Here is a 21,814-nt window from a genome sequence, read left to right as displayed (position 1 = left end):
GTTGAATGAACTGCAATTGGCGTCTATCGGACGACAAGACATTCGTAAAGCACTAGATTCCGCGTACCGAAAGTCAATACGCGAGTTCAATGACCGTGTCGATGAAAACAGACATATTTTACGAAGGATAATGGATTGTCGTATTTTGTGGTGCATTTCAAATTGCTTTAACTTTCACAAAAAAGTTATAGATATTTTTGCACACCAAAAAGAAAGACGTATGCATTTCCTTTATAAGTAAATTTTTTTTTAATAAATTGTACTGATTTACACCATGTATTTTCAGTGTTTTATTTCAAGTGAACACCCATAAAATTTTGTCACGAGCCGCCTCTGATTGGGAATCAGAATCTACAAAATTCTAATTTTATTTGATACTAGGATATTTTTCAAAATTGTTACAATAAGAATTACTAGATTTCTGCCCCCGGCTTCGCCCTCGTTTTCAATGACAGACCCGCATAGTTCCCGTTCCTGTGGGATTTCCGGGATAAAAAGTAGCCTATATCTTATTCTGTGTCTTCTGCCACCTACCAAATTTCATTGTAATCGGTTCTGTAGTATTTGCGTGAAAGACTTATACTTTAACTTTCGCATTTATTATATTAGTAGGAAGCAAAACTCTATAGACTCTAGATTGAGCTGAAAACGATTATACAAAAGGTAATAAACTATAGTAGTAAACAGATACTTGACCACAGGTTAACAGTCTGAGCACAATCAAAATTATCTGATCTCGTAACGCGTCGTAATCATTATACAGAGTGCTCCTGTATTTTTTCAAATATTTGAATTTCATAATAATCTTTTTAAATAAGTTATTTGCGTATTTCAAAATAAATGCGTAGAACATGTTTAAATAAACACAATATATTAAAATAATGAACTAACATAAATTTCAAGTAATAGTTATACCGCTATTGGTTTATTTATAAACATAACGTATTACCTTCTGATCCGACATATTAAAATAAAAAAATGTTGTGTGGTTTTATGAAACCACGGTAAAAGTGAAACTGTTCGAACGGTTCCGAACACTGCTTTGTGTAGCGCATGTCGCGTGTCGGTCGGCGATACACGCGACATGCGCTACACAGACCAAAAAGTTTGAGACGATGTAATAAAAGTTTCACTTTAAAAATTAAATCATAAACAATAAATGTTTTTAAAAAAGCATAAGACTTAACAATACTGAAACACGCAGAGAATACGGAAAACATAATATCACACAATTAAAAACCATATCACAACGGTGAGAACAAATCACATCGTACAATTATAACTACGTGGTAATGAATCTCAATCGATCTGCCTGTCATCACTTCTTAACGATAGTAACCGGTTTTACTATAGACGTATATAATACTGCTTCATCATTAGACCAATGTAGTTATAAGTATAAACTAAAAATGAAATATGAGTAAGTAATCAAAACTTTCTTTCAAAAAAAATGTTTGTGTGCCGAGCACACGTGTCAGAAGTGAAACTTAAACCAAAATCGTCGCCTTCTTCCATGACGTGGCGGTATTGTTATGACGCGAGGTCATCGAGGGCATGGCGTTATTATTACATTTTTTACATAATTTGTTCCATTTATGCACGACAGGGGCGCTTTTCAAATTCCCATCTAAATGCTCTCGATTACAATTTGAATACTTCGATGAGAGTTTTCGTGCTCGCACTTCAGAGGATAATTCTACAGAATTAGTCTAATACACAGTATATCGATCTCTATTCTACAATATTGTTATGAGCATTTTGGTTATTTCATTCTACCTTTCTACTGATGAAGTAAATTTCAAAATCGATTAAGTAATTTATCCGTTATTAACAACCAAAAAAAAACACCTTCATATTATTAGTGTAGGTGTATATATTGCATATAATAAAATCCAATCTAATGATGCTGATTGGCTTGATGTAGACTAACTACCAATAAGTGTAATATAACGGCAGTTTATCTTTCTCGTTTATAAGTGACAGCAGTCAATTAGCATTTAAGGTGTAGATTTGTATTTAAAGTAAAGATTTTTATAGAAAAGATACCGCTAATGAATCAAAAAGTTTTTGATGCTACCTTTTCGCCTACGAACTTGACCTTTCGTTGATGTATGATTGTTTGTTAATATAGGATTAGAGATAAACTACGATAACATGGCGCGCCCCTCCAAATTACTGTTTCAATGTGTGTAGTGACATCCTTACGAAGGAGTTTGTATGTAGTTGTACGTATTCGTCTTTAGTACTTTACGTCCAGATTTGTTGGTCAACTAATCATAAGTTGCCGAGCGCCCAAGACAACGCACGTGTCGTTTTCATAGAATACGTCAGTGCAGCGCCATTACTAATAATAATGAGCGATTAGAGCGTGACTAGTCGAGCAACAAATCCGTGGATTTGTTTTTGTTTGACGGCCGTCTCATTACGCACACATGCGTTGTGAATCTTGGTGGTGCATTGTAAATACTTTCACAAATACTTTCAAACGTTTTGAATTTTGGAGGGGCGCGCCATGTTATCGTAGTTTATCTCTAAAGTCCGGTCGCGGAGCAGAAAGAATTTCGTACAATGACCTCTTTACCTACTGACAGTGGCCACAAACATTTTTGAATGAAGTGCAGTTTACATGAAATATTTGTAGGAGAAAATGTTTTTTACTAATTTATTAAATAAATCTCCTTCATCATTCCTCATTCATTTACAATACTTATTAGTTAGTTACATTTTAACTTTTTTAATAACAACGATATACATATTATATAAAAAAAATGTGTTCGTGTACTAGAGTACACACGTAAGAAGTGAAACTTCTTTATGACCTTATTTTTCAAAAAATAATTTACTATCTACAGTAATATTATAAAGAGGAAAACTTTGTTTGTTTGTTTGTTTGATTGATTGTAATGAATAGGCTCATAAACTACTGGACCGATTTTAAAAATTCTTTCACCATTCGAAAGCTACATTATCCACGAGTAATATAGGCTATATATTATCACGCTAAGACCAACAGGAGCATAGCCACGCGGGTGAAACCGCGCGGCACAGCTTGTATACAATATTACAGAAATACGTTAGTCTAACACGCTCGTCGTTTCGCTCCTTGCTACCTATTTAAATATTTACACCAGCCGCTGCTGCAACTCGCTCGCTTCGCTCGCTCGGCTCGTGCGGTAGTTCAAAAATCAAAAGTTAACCTATGATGCTCGTCGCTTTGCTCCTCGCTACCTATTTAAATATTTACACCGGCCGCTACTGCAACTCGCTCGCTTCGCTCGCTCGGCTCGTGCGGTAGTTCAAAAGTTAACCTAAGATGCTCGTCGCTTCGCTCCTCGCTACCTATTTGAATATTTACGCCGGCCACTGCCGCGACTCGCTCGCTTCGCTCGCTCAGCTCGTGCGGTAGTTCAAAAGACCAAGGGAGACGCCAAAAAATTCGAGTTATATAGAGTTTTCAACTTATAAAGGATTTCGACTTAGGCGGATTTTGATTGGACATAAAGAGTTTGAGGTTTATTCTTATAAATATTGAATTCACAAAATCATAATTGAACACCAATCAAGCAAACACGTGTTAACGTGAGTCATAGATTTATTATCGTATACTCCTAAAATGTTTTCTAAGAAACAATACTGTACTTACATTGTCGGCAAGTTCTTAAAGGCGGTAACTTATTTTTGTTCGAACAATAGAGGTAATAAATATAAATTCCTAATGTCGAAATCTCGAAACAGTCAGAAATTAATGACGCACATAGTATATACATATTATGACAGAGGTTAAGCTTAAATAACTTGAAAAATAAATAACATGATCTCGCCCACGTGTTGGTGTTTTAAAAAATTCAATCAAAAACTGAGGTTAACTTTAAATACAATTTTAGAAAAATAAATACCACAATCAACATTCAAGTATTAGAAAAAATTGATACCATAATTCCACCCACGTGTTAGTGTATTGAAAAATACAATCAAAAAGTGAGGTTAATCATAAATAACTTAGAAAAATAAATACCATTATTACACCTAAGTATTAGAAAAATAGATGTAATTACTTATTTACTTTTTTTAGAAATTCACTGGAATTAGAATTAAAACAAACCCTTTGATTTTGCTGATCACTTTAATATAACATGTATAATGTATATAGTCACGAGTACGGCGTAACGCAAAAATGTCACGAGTACGGCGTAACGCAAAAATGTCACGCGCGCGGCGTAACGCAAAAATGTTACACAAAATTTTTGTCCACCCCCGATAAAGAAGTTTCACTTCAAAAAGTGTGCGTGTACACACATAAGAAGTGAAACTTCTTTATGACCTTATTTTTCAATAAATAATTTACTATGTACAATATTACAGAAATACATTAGTCTAACACGCGATTTCGACTCAGGCGGATTTTGATTGGACATAAAGAGTTTGAGGTTTATTCTTATAAATTTTGAATTCACAAAATCATAATTGAACACCTGACACCAATCAAGCAAACACAAACCTTACGCTCTCAGGTTAAAGGTTTACAATCCCTAAGGACGGCGGTCATTGCACCTGTGCGAGCAAGACACATTATTTTTACAAGGGAGTGACAGTGACAGGTAATAACAGGTTAATGTACGAAATTCTTCCTGCTCCGCGACCGGACTTTACCAATACTGTTATTATACCTTTGCCAAAAAGACATATTTGAGCCAATTTTTTTTTCATAAATTGACTATAATTTAGCCCTAAAATTGTAACAGACAAGCAAAGAAACTTCCACAACTATTGTATTTTGTAGATACATAATAAAACTTGGTTTACTTACCGTTATATTTACTAAGTGATGCATAAGAAATAGATTTATTCATAAACTTTGGTTAAGAATTCAATTAAATTATTCATAATTTTTATAGACGTCATATTTTTATTTATTTTATTTTATTTTATCAGTAACAGATTGCAGAACAATTCCTTATATCTAGCTCTTATCTAATAATACATATAAATTCTACAACCCAATTAATACCGTACACAGCTTTGAACCAAAAAACAAAAACCGTTTACATTATGACCATGTTTTTGTTCCTAATCCATATCTATACCAAGCTATAGCCAGGAACAAACATAAACCGAGAAAAAAAAATTCTAACAGAGAGAAAAAAAAAGCTACTATTTAAAATACAAAAAAAATAAAATACAATACGTTGTTACAGCAATTTATAAACATTACTTCTAAAAACATATATAGGTATATTAAACCAATACATTTGGCCAACATACATACAAACTTACTTTAATAAGAGTAGAATATTCAAATCACTTATTTTAAAATAAAAAAGAAACACCCTGTATGCAATTGTTCACTCAAGGAAGATTTTTCACGGTTCATAGTAGCCTACTAGTTCCGCCGCGTGGCTTTGTTCATGTTTTAAGTCTATCAGATTAGAGGCTATTTTCGTTAAGTTGATATCCCATTTTATTACCGTTATTTTGTTATCTTCGTATTTATTACTTCCTATATTATAGTAATTCGGAAAGTATGTATGCTTGTTTGTCACTCTATCACGCAACACCTTAAAAATATGAACCAACATTAGTAAAATAGCTTGAAGTTTTAATTTTTATATTTATTATGATATTACTTCGTAAGCTTCGCGTGTAATTTATTGAAATATAATTTGGATAGTAATTTATAGAAAAAGCCCAGAAAATTATTTAATATTTATTATACTTTTAATCCGGGTATCACATAGGTATAAACTGAAGCCATAGGCCAAAATAACACACATTGCTCTTACAAAGTTCAACAAAATATATACCTACTATAGGACAATATACCTAGTTGACAAAAAGTTTTCATAAACGTTCTTCACTACATAGTATAAAACAAAGTCGCTTTCTCTGTCCCTATATCCCTATGTCCCTTTGTATGCTTAAAAACTATATATGTATCTTTAAAACTACGCAACGGATTTTGATGCGGTTTTTTTAATAGATAAAGTGATTCAAGAGGAAGGTTTTAGTATATAATTTATTAGGTTTTAGACAAAGCGGGCGAAGCCGCGGGCGGTAAGCTAGTTAAAATATACAGACAAGACACCGTCAAAGCCTATCACCATGTTAACAGCAATCTAATGATTCGCTCCATCAATTATATAAAACAATGAGAGTATAACAATAGAATATAAACATATTATACCATTTTTGATGGCGTTTTCACACGGGCGCCAGACCGCGGAACGGTTGTCGACCGGTCACAGTGAATACAGAATACATAGTCTTATATAATCACTTATAATAATTATTAGTAATTTATCTTTGTGCTCTGGGGTTTAAAAAAAACTAGCCACTTTGGCTAGGTTGTCAAAGGAAATTCGCATTGGAATGAAATGTTTCACCGCGGTAAAAAGTAGAATCAATCTCAATAAAGAAATACATAAATAGCAAAAATGTAAATCGGTAAAGACGCAGCTCAATCGCTTTAATATTTATGTAATACTAGGTTTCCGCCCGCGGCTTCGCCCGCGTTTGCAAAGGAAAACCCGCATAGTTCCCGTTCCCGTGGGATTTCCGGGATAAAAACTATCCTATGTGTTAATCCAAGTTACCCTCTATATGTGTGTTAAATTTCATTGTAATCGGTTCAGTAGTTTTTACGTGAAAGAGTAACAAACATCCATACATCCATACATCCTTACAAACTTTCGCCTTTATAATATATATTAGATATTAGATATTAGATAATATTAGATTAGATTAGCTGTGCCCCGCGGTTTTACCCGCTATAGCTCCTTCCTCAGAATTTTGCAAATCGTACCAGTAGTTCCTGAGATGAACAAACAAACAAACTTTTCAGAGAGTTAAACTCATGAAATTACTGTATTGTCACTGATCCTTTACAAATGAATCTGTCCATGTAAAGAGGGTTAAATTTAGAGTGTATTATTATCTAAATTATTTTCCAATTTTGTAATATAATCATGGACCAATAATGATATAATTAGATAGAGATATTATAGAGCCTTTACCTTTATCGGTAGATGAACTATTCACTATTCAACACAAATAATAATTTAAATCAAACAGAGTTCCTGAGATAAGCACTTTTAAACACACTTATTTGCGTATAATTGTATTCCTAGATAAAATAAGTGGTCTAAACTACAATCTTCATACCATAACCACAGTATTACAATATACATTATACATATTGTAATACTGTGCCATCCATACTAATATTATAAATGCGAAAGTAACTCTGTCTGTCTGTCTGTTACTCAATCACGCCTAAACTACTGAACCAATTTGCATGAAATTTTGTATGGATATATTTTGATACCCGAGAAAGGACATAGGCTACCTTTTATTGCGAAATATGTACCACGGGCGAAGCCGGGGTGGACCTCTAGTAGCCCATAACCTAAGACGTATCTATTTCAAAGATATCATATGTACTTGAATATGTTTAACAGGACAAAGAATGATGTAATCACGTTCGAACGGAGGTCAACTGAATCCTACCAGTTTTTTGGCTTCACAAAACCTGATTTTAGCTGACGAATTTTAACGGTTTTTCGTTTTGCCAGGACTTGTTTTTGGAGATGTGTGTTACTGTTACTGTAATAATAGTGAAGAATATCTTCTCTATCTATACTACATAATATAATATTATAAAGAGGAAAGGTTTGTACTTTGTATTATGTATGTATACGTATGGTTTTCACGCATAAAAGTACTGGACCGATTTTGATAAAATTTGGCACAGACAATCTTTAGACCCTGAGAAAGAACATAGGCTACCTTTTATTGCGAAATATGTACCACGGGCGAAGCCGGGGCGGACCGCTAGTCTATACTTATAATATTATAAAGCTGAAGAGTTTGTTTGTTTGTTTGTTTGTTTGAACGCGCTAATCTCGGGAACTACTGGTCCGATTTGAAAAATTCTTTCGGTGTTAGAAAGCCCGTTTATCGAGGAAGGCTATAGGCTATATATCATCACGCTTAGACCAACAGGAGCGGAGCAATGCGAGTAAAACCGCGGGTTACAGCTAATATTTTATACGAGTAACGGTTTCAAGTACCAAAATATACAAGGTACCAAAATACTTTTACTCTTAATAAAAAGAATGACGAAAACACTTAATATAAGTTATGTTATTTATCGTAAACAGACCATTTATTTATTTATATTTATTATTTTTACAGGATCAGAAGCGCAAATCGAATGTACACCAGAATACATGAAGGTCACAGTGCCGATGGATGGGGATAGGAAAATATCTTACCTCGACCAATTAAAAGGTAAGTTTCTTTATATTATAAACCTATAAAAAGAGCGTGTGTGCAGAGCACACATGTCAGAAGGGAAACTTCTTTGCCAAGATTCAAAGATAACCAAATTCGTCACCTTACTCCATGACGCGACCTTGAAATCTTACTCTCAAGAAGTTTTACTTAAAAACATATATATATATATAAATAAAGATACATTGAGAATCCCACGTTGATTCGAAATCATCTGTTAAAAATCAATTATCACTTACCAAGGTTTTTTACTCTTTATAACTAAAATATTGACTTCATGACATTTTGTTATTTAAGTATTTTAAGCCACGTGAGAAAATTAGTATTTTTTTACAATTCTTCAGAAAAAGGTAAAATTTTAAAATAAAACCTTGCGGCGCATTTAACGGCTAAAAAGCTTCTTAAATAATTATGATGAACCTAGTTAATCAATATGACCAATAAATTTACTTATTTTATTTGCCATTTACATATTAAACACTAGCTGTGCCGCGCGGTTTCACCCGCATTACTCCGCTCCTGTTGGTCTTAGCATGATGATATATTATAGCCTATATTACTCGTGGATAATGTAGCTTTCGAATGGTGAAAGAATTTTTTAAATCGGTCCATTAGTTTATGAGCCTATTCATTACAATACAGACCAAAGTAACAATCCATACTATAATATTATAAATGCGAAAGTAACTCTGTCTGTCTGTCTGTCTGTCTGTTACTCAATCACGCCTAAACTACTGAACCAATTTGCATGAAATTTGGTATGGAGATATTTTGATACCCGAGAAAGGACATAGGCTACCTTTTATTGCGAAATAATAATATGTACCACGGGCAAAGCCGGGGCAGACCTCTAATACAAAATAAAGTTTTCCTCTTTATAATATTAGTGTAGATCAGATACAAACTTCTCTACTAAAAATCGATTAAATACAAACCGTTAAACAATCAACAAATTATCAGATAATTGTTAATTTTATCGTAAACTCTAATCTTTGTGTATTTTTCGTGAGTAAAAGATACTTTCTCTTTAAAATTAGATGATAAGACTCCGTTAGTTAGTTTTTATGGTTTCCTAACTGTTTATCAATTTATAATATAAAAACGGATCTTATTAATGAAATTTTACTTTTTTCTCTCGAAATTGATCTTTTTAATTTGCAAACTCGTATAATAAATAGCCTAGATTATCTGCTATTTTAGGGTCCCGAACGATAAAAGGAAAACCTTTATAAGATCACTTAGTTCTGCGACTGCCTGTTTTTTTTTTTTTAATTAATATTGTTCACTCAGAACGAAAAATACGCTACGAAAAAATCAAACTTTTGACAACAGACAACATAAGCATGAGATACAGCTGTTTATGCTTCAAATTTATGACATTCACAAGAGAATCAAAACTTTCATATCAGGGGTTTTACTGCCTTATAATTTTACTATTTCCTTTTTTAAAGAGTCGTCTTAAGAATGATTCGACTATATGCAGTTAATACAAAATTATTAATTACTAGCCGTGCCCCGCGGTTTTGCTCGCAGTGCTCCACTCCTGTTGGTCTTAGCGTGATGATATATAGCCTATTAGTACCTCATTAAATGGGCTATCTAACACCGAAAGAATTTTTCAAATCGAACCAGTAGTTCCTGTGATTAGCGTGTTCAAACAAACAAACTCTTCAGCTTTATAATATTATTATAGCTTAATTGACACATTACTAATTAAGTAATATTGTAAATTTCAGAGTATTCCCCATGCCAACCCATCATGGAGGGAACAGCGGCTTCATACATGTTGGACCTTCAGGATTACCACAAATGTGCTGTCACCAAAGTGCTTAATAAAATTACTGTAAGTGTTAATTATTTTATTTATACTTGAGAATATATTACTTTTTTTCTATATTAAATCACGATTAAGTAATATATCTTACTATCGTCTTAAATGTTGCTTTTTTTTCACGCGAAAACCACTGAACGAATTTTGATGATTTTACAGCGATGCAGCTTTTGTAGCAGATCAACACAACCTTAGAGATACTTTTAGGTGCACTATCTTTATACTTTATCTAAAGTTTTAATAATTAAATTCATATGTAATACGTAATGTATTGGCCAAGTGCATTTCTAAGCAATATGGCTGCCAATTTTGTACACTTATAATTTATCTGTGTAATTTTATCTCTTTTCACAATAATATGTATATTTTATTTTTTTTATTATTTTTATTTTTATTTATTTATTTATTTATACATCTTTGACTTACAGTACAAAACATACCAAAACGCACAAAGATAACAATTATTACAAAGTCTGACTTAAAAATAAGGTACAATTAGAGACAAACGATACAATATTAACATTAAATAGGTCCACTTCAGATTTAGCACGTAAAAATTTATTTAACAAATTGAGTGCATGATGGGTGGGTGCACTCCAAGCGGCTCGCGTCCGGAGCAGGCTCTCCGCGAACAGCGGACGCGAGCGCCACTGCACGGAGCAGCTCGGTGCCCACACACCACAGGCCCCCAGTGCCACGGGATTGTCAATTTTGCTATTTAACAGCAGATAATAATGAACCATAAGCGCGCGCTCGCGTCGTAGCTCGAGTGTATCCATTCCAACCATCCCCGTAACGTACAAGGATGGATATAAGTAGGGATAATATCCATACATCTTCCGGAAAAGGCATCTTGAGAACTTACGTTGAATTTTTTCAATCATTAACGTGTAAATTTTTTCATGCGGGCTCCACACGATAGCGTTATATTCAAGCTTACTACGTACAAACGCATAATAAAGGCTAGTGATAACAGTTTTGTCATTAAAACGAGCAGTCTGCCTAAAAATAAATCCAAGGGCTTTATATGCATTATGGCATAAATCAATTATGTGGTCATTAAAACTTAAGGAACGATCGAATAATACGCCTAAATCACGAATCGAATTCTCTCTAGCTACAATCTTATCCAAAACTTTATAGTCATAGAGATGTAGGGATTTACTCCTAGTAAAAGTCATTACTTTACATTTTGCCTCATTAAGATCTAAACGGTTCATTTTACTCCATTCGCAGACGCTATTTATATCGTTTTGTAATGCCTGACAATCCTCAATACTTCCTACAGCCAAATATAATTTTAGATCGTCGGCAAACATAAGACACTGGGAAGAACTAATAACATCTGGAAGATCGTTGATCATTACCAGAAATTGAGTAGGTCCGAGGGTACTGCCTTGACTGATACCAGAATTGATGGCATATGGATCTGAACGATAACTACCAAGTTGTACAAATTGAAAACGATCCCGGAGGTAGTCTGCAAAATATTTTACCAGCCTGGGAGTGAAACCAATCATAGAAAATTTGCGCAAAAGGACGTCATTATCTACGCGATCGAACGCTTTCTTAAAGTCGAAATAACTGACATCGATTTGTTTTTTCCGATCTAAGTTTTTAGAAGCGTAGTCTACGAAATTAATTAAATTTGTTGATGTTGATCTACGAGCACGAAAACCGTGCTGACAATCCGATAATCGACAACTTATTTGTTGTGAGACGTGATTATTTAAAATAATTTCTAGTAGTTTAGCAAAAGTAGATAGCACCGCGATAGGTCTATAGTTCTCAATGCTCACTTTGGAGCCACTCTTTGGAACCGGTGTAACACGCGAAGTTTTCCATACGGTAGGATACGTATCAGTTTGGAGAGACAAATTAAATATGTAGTGAAGAGGTTCAATAAAAATTGATATACAGTCTTTAATAATGAACGGCGGTATATTATCCGGACCTGCTGCCGAATGCGGTTTAAGGCGCCGAATTGCAAGCTTTATATCAGATTTTGAAATGTAATCTATAGAAATACGTGATGAAGCGACGCCGGATACAAGCGAAGCCTCCTTATAATCAAGTTTTGGTTTTTCATTTAAAAATACTGATTGAAAATATTTAGCGAATATATTTGCGGCGTCAATACCACTTACTTTAACACCATCATAGTCATATTCGATACGCAACTTACTAGATGACCGCTGCTCCTTTACAAATGCCCAGAATTTCTTGGGATCGTCTTTAATGTTGGTTTCAATTTTTTTTATATGGTTCTGATAAGCCTGATTAATAAGTATTTTTACTTTACTTCTATAGTATTTAAACATTTCAAGGTTATACTGTAGACCAAACTGCTTATATTTTTTTAAATTAAAATATTTAATTTTTATATTAGTAACAACTTCCGTAGTGAACCACGTCGGATAAGTATATCGTGAACTATTCATAACATGTCTCTTTTTTGGGACGCATTTATTGAAACAATTAAATAATTGTGTGTACAATCTATCTACGGCACTATTTACACTAGTACAGGAATAAACGTCATCCCAACGCAATGATTGTATGCACGCATATAATTCATTATAATCTGCTTTACGGAAATTCCATTCATTTAATTTACTACCAGACCGTACACATGAATCGTTTATATTGTAAGTCCTTAAATATGCTAATTTCACCAACAAAGACGGATGATAACTGTCAATGGGGACAAGTGGTGGTGTGTCACTACTTACCTGTAATTCCCTGCTACTGGCATTACTTAATACAAGGTCAAGAATTCCACCCATCTTATTCTTAATAGTATTAAACTGATGCAACTTACTGAAGGAAATCATATTATTATATTTATAAATAACATTTTTTGATGCTGAATTTAAGTTAAAATCGCCAAATATTACAATTTTATATGATGAGAAACGTGTACTTAATTCTTCTAATATTTTAAAAATATCATAATAAATGTCCTCATTAGAACCAGGTGGTATATACAACACACACAATAACATTTTAATGCCATTGCGTTTTACCGTAGCTACTGTAATTTCGAGACAATCAGTACAACTACTTATGTAATTTTTAACACAAATATTTTTTATATTATAACAATTTCGAATAGCTAACAATACACCACCCCAACCTGAATCATTACACCGATCTTTACGCAATACAACATAATCGTTTGGAAACAACTCTGAGTCACACACACTACTATTTAAAAAAGTTTCAGTTAAAGCATAAACATCGTATTGTTCACTTAATATAGAATTCTTACATACATCTAATTTTGTGCGCAAACCACGCACGTTTTGATAAAACATACAAATAGTTTTTAATTTAGGAGTTTTGTGTCGTTTTACGGTTGCGAAATCCACTACGCCATGGCTTTATGTGCACATCCTCCGCCCAATGGATTGGCGACATATAAGTGTCCAAATTTTTTGCGGGAACTGCATATTTATTATTTTTTACATAATTTCCAGGGCAAACGCACATACTACCACAAGATAGTAATCGAAACGCTATCAGGCGGTCGAGAAACCGTCACAGTGCGTTGTGTTGTCACTAACAAGAGGGCGATCACACGGCGGGCGGTCGAACCGTTCCCTTTGGACTTTAGTGAGCCGGAGTGAGTTGGTTTTTTAATTATGTACCTGCATAAGTATTTCAGAATAATCAAAAACAAATTTACGCGGAGTAATTACTATTGTAAACTAAGTTTTAGTATAATCTGGAACTTGGAAATTCATTTTAGAATTAAACTAATCAAGTGTAGTTGGTTAGTATAACTATAGGTTACAGAAAATTACGAAAAATTACGCGTCAATATAAATTTACGGTAAAAAATCTAAAATAGTTTAAAAATGAACATGCTTTATAATAATTACCCTTATGAACTGATTCTAAAAAATAAGTTTTTGAACTTCTACAAATTGATAATGTCACAAGATAGTAATCGAAACGTTATCAGGCGGTCGAGAAACCGTCACAGTGCGTTGTGTTGTCACTAACAAGAGGGCGATCACACGGAGAGCGGTCGAACCGTTCTCTTTGGACTTTAGTGAGCCGGAGTGAGTTGGTTTTTGTATATAAAAAAAATATAAATTTTGTACATATTTCAACAGATTCAGAAAGAGAAGTTCTAGTAATTTCTTGAACTTAGGAAATAATTTTGCGTGAATTATTGACAGACAGTATCAATTAGAGGCCGTATCGATTTTATACTCTTAAACCTACTATGAATAATTTGAGTGATGATACCGCAACTTTTTAGAAGGTCCTCCTATCATCTATGTCCATCTACGAATTTATATTGAAATTTTCTGCCAGAAATGGACTGATTTCCAATGTTATTTTTACAAAATTTTCATATTATGAATTTTAATTGAATTTTTTTTGTATTCCAGTGTACTTGACATAACTCGATATGAAGAAGGACGAGCGCCTGAACCGATTTTGGGTGCGATCGTGAGACAAAATGGGAAACAGTGAGTTTTTATGTTTATTTATATTTTAATTTAATAAAATTCAAAATTATTTTGAAGAGATTTAATTATGTTATAGAATGGATGTAATGAAATTTGAGGAGATTGGCTCAATCATTACATAATCTTATATATATAAAAATGAATCGCAAAATGTGTTGGTAAGCGCATAACTCGAGAACGGCTGAACCGATTTCGATAATTCTTTTTTTATTATATTCCTTGAAGTACGAGGATGGTTCTTATGTAGAGAAAACGTAAACATGTACCACGGGCGAAGCCGGGGCGGACCGCTAGTATATGTATAAAAACAATATAAGAAAACATAATTTACATTTTTGACAGTTCGCACGAAGGTCCAAGACAGGACATTGTCGGGTCAGTTATTAAATAAATAAACATCTGTATATTTATTTATCTCGACTCATATAGCTGTGCCGCGTGGTTTTACCCGCATTGCTCCGCTCCTGTTGGTCTTAGCGTGATGATATATAGCCTATAGCGTATAGCCTTCCTCGATGAATGGGCTATCTAACACCAAAAGAAATTTTCAAATCGGACAAGTAGTTCCTGAGATGAGCGCGTTCAAACAAAGAAACACACTTTTCAGTTTTATAATATTATAACTTTATTATAGTTAACTAATTATACTTCAACTTTATTATATTTTCCAGGGTATCCGGGGAAATATCAGTATCCCCCGGAACTCCGCTCTCAATGGAGATATTCCTGGACAATTCGTCTGCGCCAGTTTATGGACTTCTTGTTAATTACATGCACGTCACTGATACTGGGAAACAGCAGGAAACTATTATTTTTAATGGGTGAGTTAAAGTTAGTTATTTTAATAAAAATGAATCGCCAAATGTAAGCGCATAACTCAAAAACGGCTAAACCGATTTCGATAGTTATTGAAGTGAAAACTTCTTTAGCGGCGTTGGGTATAAAATCTTAAACTCGCGTCAGGACACGTGTCCTGATCGAAAAAGCGTAAGACGGATGTTTTTTTTTTAGCCCTTATATTCCATGCGTAAGACGGATACCATTCCAAAATATCAAACATTCTGAACGTTATATTACATTCCGTTTGGTTGTCTGGCAGAGATCACTGCTTAGTGATAAGGCCGCCGATTGTACTACATCTTTCTTATACCATATTTTCTTTTTATTGTTTCCTATTTTTAAGTGAATGTATTACAATAAAGTGTAATAAATAAATAAATAAATAAACGTTAATAATCAAGTTTTCACTTCTGCCGGCACTCCCCCAGTGCAACCCGTCCTTATACATTTTGTATGAAAGAATTTTGGACAGGCGTCGAGACGGCACGCCACGGTTGTGCAATGGTTGCGCCGCCCCAAAATTATTTCATACTAGCTTTCCGCCTGCGGCTTCGCCCGCGTTTTCAAAAAAAAACCCGCATAGTTCCCGTTCCCGTGGGATTTCCGGGATAAAACCTAGCCTATGTCACTCAGAAATGATGTAGCTTTCCAACAGTGAAAGAATTTTTCAAATCTGCCAAGTAGTTTCGGAGCCTATTCAATTCATACAAACAAACAAACAAACAAACAAAAAATCAAACCTTTCCTCTTTATAATATTTGTATAGACAAAATGCCAATAGCGCACCCGATGCACGCCGGCAGCGCGCCGCTTTTATATGTCCCGCGCCTAATATTCCTTGAAGTACAAGGTTAGTTCTTACGGCAGTGACGGAGCGCTAGTAATAAAAAAAAGACGGGTTGCACTGCGGGAGTGCCGGCAGAAGTGAAAACTTGATTATTAAAGTTGAGCATGTTTGATATTTTGGAATGGTATCCGTCTTACGCATGGAATATAAGGGCTAAAAAAAAAACATCCGTCTTACGCTTTTTCGATCAGGCCACGTGTCCTGACGCGAGTTTAAGATTTTATACCCAACGCCGCTAAAGAAGTTTTCACTTCAAAAATGTCTCGGTCTGATAGGACACAGAAGACTGATCACCCGCTTGTCTCTAAAGAAAATCGATCAGTGAAACAGATGTATAATGCATCTGCCCCTTACCCCACTACGGGAACACGTGACTTCACTTACTTACTTAATAATAAAATATTAATATATATTTGCAGCTGTTCCATAGACCCGTACTTATTCGATAACTTCATGACAAAAGACGGAGATAACTTAACCGCTAACTTCAAAGCGTTTAAGTTTCCAGATACAACTTATGTACAGTTTAAAGGGACGGTCACTGTTTGCTTGGATAAATGTCAGGGGGTGAGTTTTTTTTATTAAAAGTAAGTTTTTTAAGGATTTTTTTGTCATTTTTCTAGATTTTTTTTTTTGTGGAATTAAAAATTTTAGAAACAAGTAACCAACTAAAGTATACAAGAAGGTATTAGATTTTTCAAATATAAAAGATATAAAATTAATAACACCAGAAATTAAAAAGAACTCCCAAAACAATTTTTACTTATCGTTTTAAGTGATGATTCACTCCAAATTTTAATTAAAAAAAAAAAACATAATATTTTTATAATGTACATAAGTAAATTCAATTTAAATATATTTAATAATATTATTTTACAGGTACAATGCAGTAACGGTGTAACAGCATACGGCAGGAAACGCCGGGAAATATCAACTAGCGCGGACGCTAATAAAGTATATGAGGTTTCGTTGACTACCTTCATTAAAGTCGACTATGTGGATGGGAATAGAGATGCTGGTTGGTATTTTATTAAATTTAAAAGATTTTTAAGCTATTGCATAGCTTCTATCGCGGGCCTTGAGCGCGGGGACCGAATCGAGAAATTCCGTAACGAAAAAACCTCACGCTCCCCACGGGGACGGGCGCGGAGGTGTGGCTTGAAGGCATAGCATGCAATAGCTTTACCGCGGCAGTCCCCGAGTGATACACGTCTTTTTTTTAATTATTAATTTTATCTCAATTTAATAATATTATGATGTATGGCTACGAATATATTGCTAGGTAAATTTAGTAAAGTTAAAAATTGCTTTTTTAGAGTTTTTATTCTTTAAAAAAACTACTAGGCCTCAAAATTTAGGCTGGGTCTTACGAGGTTAAAGTGCGAATTTAATAAGGCATGCTCTAGATACCTTGAGAAATTATTATTATATGATAATAATCAATCTATCTATTTATAATATAAAAATGAATCCCAAAATGTGTTGGTAAGCGCATAACTTGAGAACGGCTGAACCGATTTCGTTAATTCTTTTTTTATTATATTCCTTGAAGTACGAGGATGGTTCTTACGTAGAGAAAACGTAAATATGTACCACGGGCGAAGCCGGGGCGGACTGCTAGTATCTATATAAAACTCAAAGGTGACTGATATAGTGATCTATCAACGCACAGCCCAAACCACTGGACGTATCGGGCTGAAATTTGGCATGCAGGTAGATGTTAGGACGTAGGCATCCGCTAAGAAAGGATTTTAGAAAATTCATCCCCTAAAGGGGTTAAATAGGGGATGAAAACTTATACCATGAAAATTTATCTTTTCCACGCAAGCGAAGCTGCGGGCAACAGCTAGTGGGGATATATAAGTTAAGTAATGACCTGACCTTATCAAATTAAAATTTAAGAACATTTATTTAAACACATACAGAAATCATCTCAAAACAAAGGTAGAGAAAAATGTTATATCGAGTATCAAGTTTCGTTCAGTGAAAATAGATGACGCTACACGCTGTTCAGTAGAATTGAATCGCGCTAGCAAAGTTTTTTGGTGTATATTAATATAATTTTCGAATGGTCGGGCTCAATATTATTGTAAACAGCGAGTTTAAAGATTTTATTGTTGAAATTTTTGGAAAATCTGACAGCTAGTCAGATTTGGTTTATCTTAGACTAGCTTGAAGCTTCCGCCCACGACTTTGAACGTGCATCTCCGTTTTTCTCCGTTCCCGCAAGAATTTCGGGAAATCCTTTCTTAGCGGATGCCAACGTCCTAACCTGCATGTCAAATTTCAGCCCGATTCGTCTAGTGGTTTGGGCTGTGCGTTGATAGATCACTATATCAGTCACCTTTGAGTTTTATATATATAGATTGTATGTATGTATTGTATTGTATGTATGTTGTGTGTAATTAGGTTTACCACGTAATTACAATATGTATGAACTATGAAGTATATAATTAAGTTATTTGTTATAATATTTATTTGTGTCATTTTATATCTTACTGCATACGATTTTCATTTAATTATTTATTTTAATATTTAAAATTGGGTTGATGATCGTAAGTTTAGTATCTGAGTGTGCTCTATTCCTAAAAAAATGTGCGTGTGTAATCCATACTAATATTATAAATGCGAAAGTAACTCTGTCTATCTGTCTGTTACTCAATCACGCCTAAACTACTGAACCAATTTGCATGAAATTTGGTATGGAGATATTTTGATACCCGAGAAAGGACATAGGCTACCTTTTATTGCGAAATATGTACCACGGGCGAAGCCGGGGCGGACCTCTAGTAATTATATAAATTATAACGGTAATTAATATTGATTGAACTGTATAAATGGCACAAATAATACAAGGTGGGCCAATTTGTGGAAATAGCAAAACTTGATATCTTAAAAACAGTGACAGATAAGCGCTCGCGGGTGGTGGGAAATTGTGCATAACTTAATGCAATTTTAGTCAAGATGTAGATCTTCACGGATCGGCAGCGTGCTTTTTGCGTAAAACAATTTTACTAAAACAACGATTCTACGTTAATTTACCATGCCTCTTCACAGTTGAATACAGATTACAACGTGTAAATGAATACTCACTATTGTAATCTGTATTCAACTTGGATACCAAAGTGTTAATTGAAGTATAGCTTGGGCACACCCCGGACACTCCATACAAAATTATCGTTTTGACAGTCACACTGTAGAGACTGCAAATGTGTGTGTTAACGCTTTATGGTTGGCACATTTTGTGACTAGCGTAAAAAAAAATTCGCGTTTTTCTGATGAAATACATCCGTAAACAGCACAATATCTAACCATTTTCTACGAAAAACGATAATCACAAATCCAAAATAATAAAATTACTTTAAGTCAATTTGATTAATGTTGTCAATCTTCGTTGCGTATCGTCCTTGCAGAAAAATATAGACCATTTTAATCACGATCGTGCGGGGTGAGGTAAGTGTTTAAATTTGGCGGGAGGCGGAGAGTGTCCGTTCTGTAGCGTAGCTACTATTATGTATTCTGTGGCTTGGGTCAAGAAGTTCGAGCAAACGGGATCGACAATTATTATTAATATCAAACAAACTGGGCAGCCACGTTCAAGACGAAGCACAGAGAACGAATAAAATTTTTATGGGACCAATTTGACACCATTCCCCATCAAACAAAAAAAGAATCACGTAAATCGGTTCAGAAACCTCGGAGTAATCGGTGTACATACATAAAACAAACATACCGGCTGAATTGATAACCTCCTTTTTTGAAGTCGGTTAAAAATGTTCAAAGCTAAATATCAAATTAATGTTTTTTTACCACATTAGACATTACAATTTAATATAATATTTCTATGTGTTTCTTGTTACTCAATCTCTCGAAGTTACTTTAGTCCCCAATTTAAACCTAAACTTCGAAAACATTTAAAGTAGTATTGTTTTTATTAATATTAATTGAACCATATGCATAATTCACCTTTTTTTTCCTTTCTAAGAAAACTAGAGCCTATTAGATTTTTTTACTTTTTAATGAAAAAATAATATCTTAATAAATTATTTTTCTTTTACAGAAGACATTTATGCGCTACTAAAAAAATTAAAAGTAGCGAATCAACTTCTAGGCGATACAGACGGAACTCCAGCAACAGTTGCCGAGCACACACAGGACAACAAACTAGTTATACAAACATCCAACACTAATATTAATAAATATAGCGCTTTGTTAATTTTTATTTCCCTCGCTTTACTCATTTTCAAGTAAATTGAAAAAAATGACAAAAAATGGCAACACTGAAATCTGTAAAAAATTGCACAGATAAGAAATGGAGAAGTTTTATTTGTGATCTCAGTGAACGATTTATTTCTATACGAAAAATATGATTTTAAAACATGCGAATATCGATTATAATAAATATTATCTATCTGTATTTGGGACTAAATAATTGTAATTACAATATTTCAAAATATTGTTTTTTGTGGTATTTTATTTTATACATAATTGTAAAAAAAATTGTATGTATGTACTACAACTTTACTTAACTAGGATATTATAATTATAAAAATCCGTCCAAAACTTAAATATAACGAATCCGTCCATTTTAATTAATAAAAGTTAATTTAAAATAAGTGCCTTCCTAATTTAGTTAATGCTGTAGCATTTAAGCCCACTAGTCTTAAAATAAAATTAAACCATAAGAAATAGTTAATTTCTACCATTTTCTACCATAGACATAAGATGCTTTATTTCAATTTTATAGTTATTAATACTGGCAACCATAATTTTATTGTCTGACTGTATTTTTATATTCTTATAACACTAATAAAATTGTGTTTTAAAAAGTTACTAATTCATAGAAAAATTACGAATTTTCAATGCTTTTTAAATAACAGTGTCTACAAAAACCTCTTATTTACTCGACATTAATTTTAATTATAACATTGAGGTGCTTCGAATACGTATTTCTCATTTGTGATTCATAATTTGTAATAAGTAGTTTAACGTGAATAAAGTTATTATTTTACTAATATTGCATTTTTATTTTATTTCCCAAACACCATATTCTTAAAAAAGAGCGTGTGTGTGGAGCTCACGTGCCAGAAATGAAACTTCTTAGCAAGATTGAAAGATACCAAAGTCGTCGCCTTACTTCATGATGTGACGGTATTGCCATGATGCGACCTTGAAATTTTACTCTCAACGCACCTAAAGAAGTTTCACTTCAAAAACTCACCTGAATGAGTCTACGATAGAATGATAGAAGAAAATATTATATTGTCAAATACTGCATATTATGAAATCTTTTCTATGTATCTTTTATGGAGTATAGAGTGAACCTAGGGAGAATAAATAAAATTTAAAAAACTAAACACACGCTTTTTCTAAGATAAACTCATTAAAATAGTGTTGTCTGATAAGTATTTGAACAAAGTTTGAATTAAATGTCTGTTTAAAATCAAAATCGATCGAAAGGAGTGGACATACCAACATACAGATGAAGCTAATAAAAGCGTGTTAAAAATGATAAAATCGCTC

The 21,814-nt window shown here is 33.6% G+C and overlaps 1 protein-coding gene across 1 annotated transcript in view; it reads left to right on the top strand.

The window, feature by feature from the left end:
• The window catches only part of qsm (Zona pelucida superfamily protein qsm), a 66,702-nt gene extending 45,396 nt beyond the window's left edge, over nucleotides 1-21,306 (top strand). Inside the window, exons 3-10 of the mRNA XM_090117464.1 lie at nucleotides 8,191-8,286; nucleotides 10,026-10,132; nucleotides 13,600-13,745; nucleotides 14,524-14,604; nucleotides 15,276-15,425; nucleotides 16,711-16,858; nucleotides 17,171-17,309; nucleotides 20,352-21,306. Coding sequence (XP_089973590.1) covers nucleotides 8,191-8,286; nucleotides 10,026-10,132; nucleotides 13,600-13,745; nucleotides 14,524-14,604; nucleotides 15,276-15,425; nucleotides 16,711-16,858; nucleotides 17,171-17,309; nucleotides 20,352-20,542 — 1,058 coding nt within the window. The 3' untranslated portion in view covers nucleotides 20,543-21,306. The remainder of the gene's footprint in view (nucleotides 1-8,190; nucleotides 8,287-10,025; nucleotides 10,133-13,599; nucleotides 13,746-14,523; nucleotides 14,605-15,275; nucleotides 15,426-16,710; nucleotides 16,859-17,170; nucleotides 17,310-20,351) is intronic.
• Nucleotides 21,307-21,814: the final 508 nt, after the last annotated feature.

The sequence above is a fragment of the Colias eurytheme genome, chromosome 28, assembly GCF_061535395.1.
Source record: "Colias eurytheme isolate Ceu_HAF_F1 chromosome 28, ilColEury1 Martin Lab GWU primary, whole genome shotgun sequence".
Lineage (NCBI taxonomy): Eukaryota > Metazoa > Arthropoda > Insecta > Lepidoptera > Pieridae > Colias > Colias eurytheme.
The sequence above is the reverse complement of the archived record's forward strand: the minus strand, read 5'-3'. Positions and strand labels throughout refer to the sequence as shown.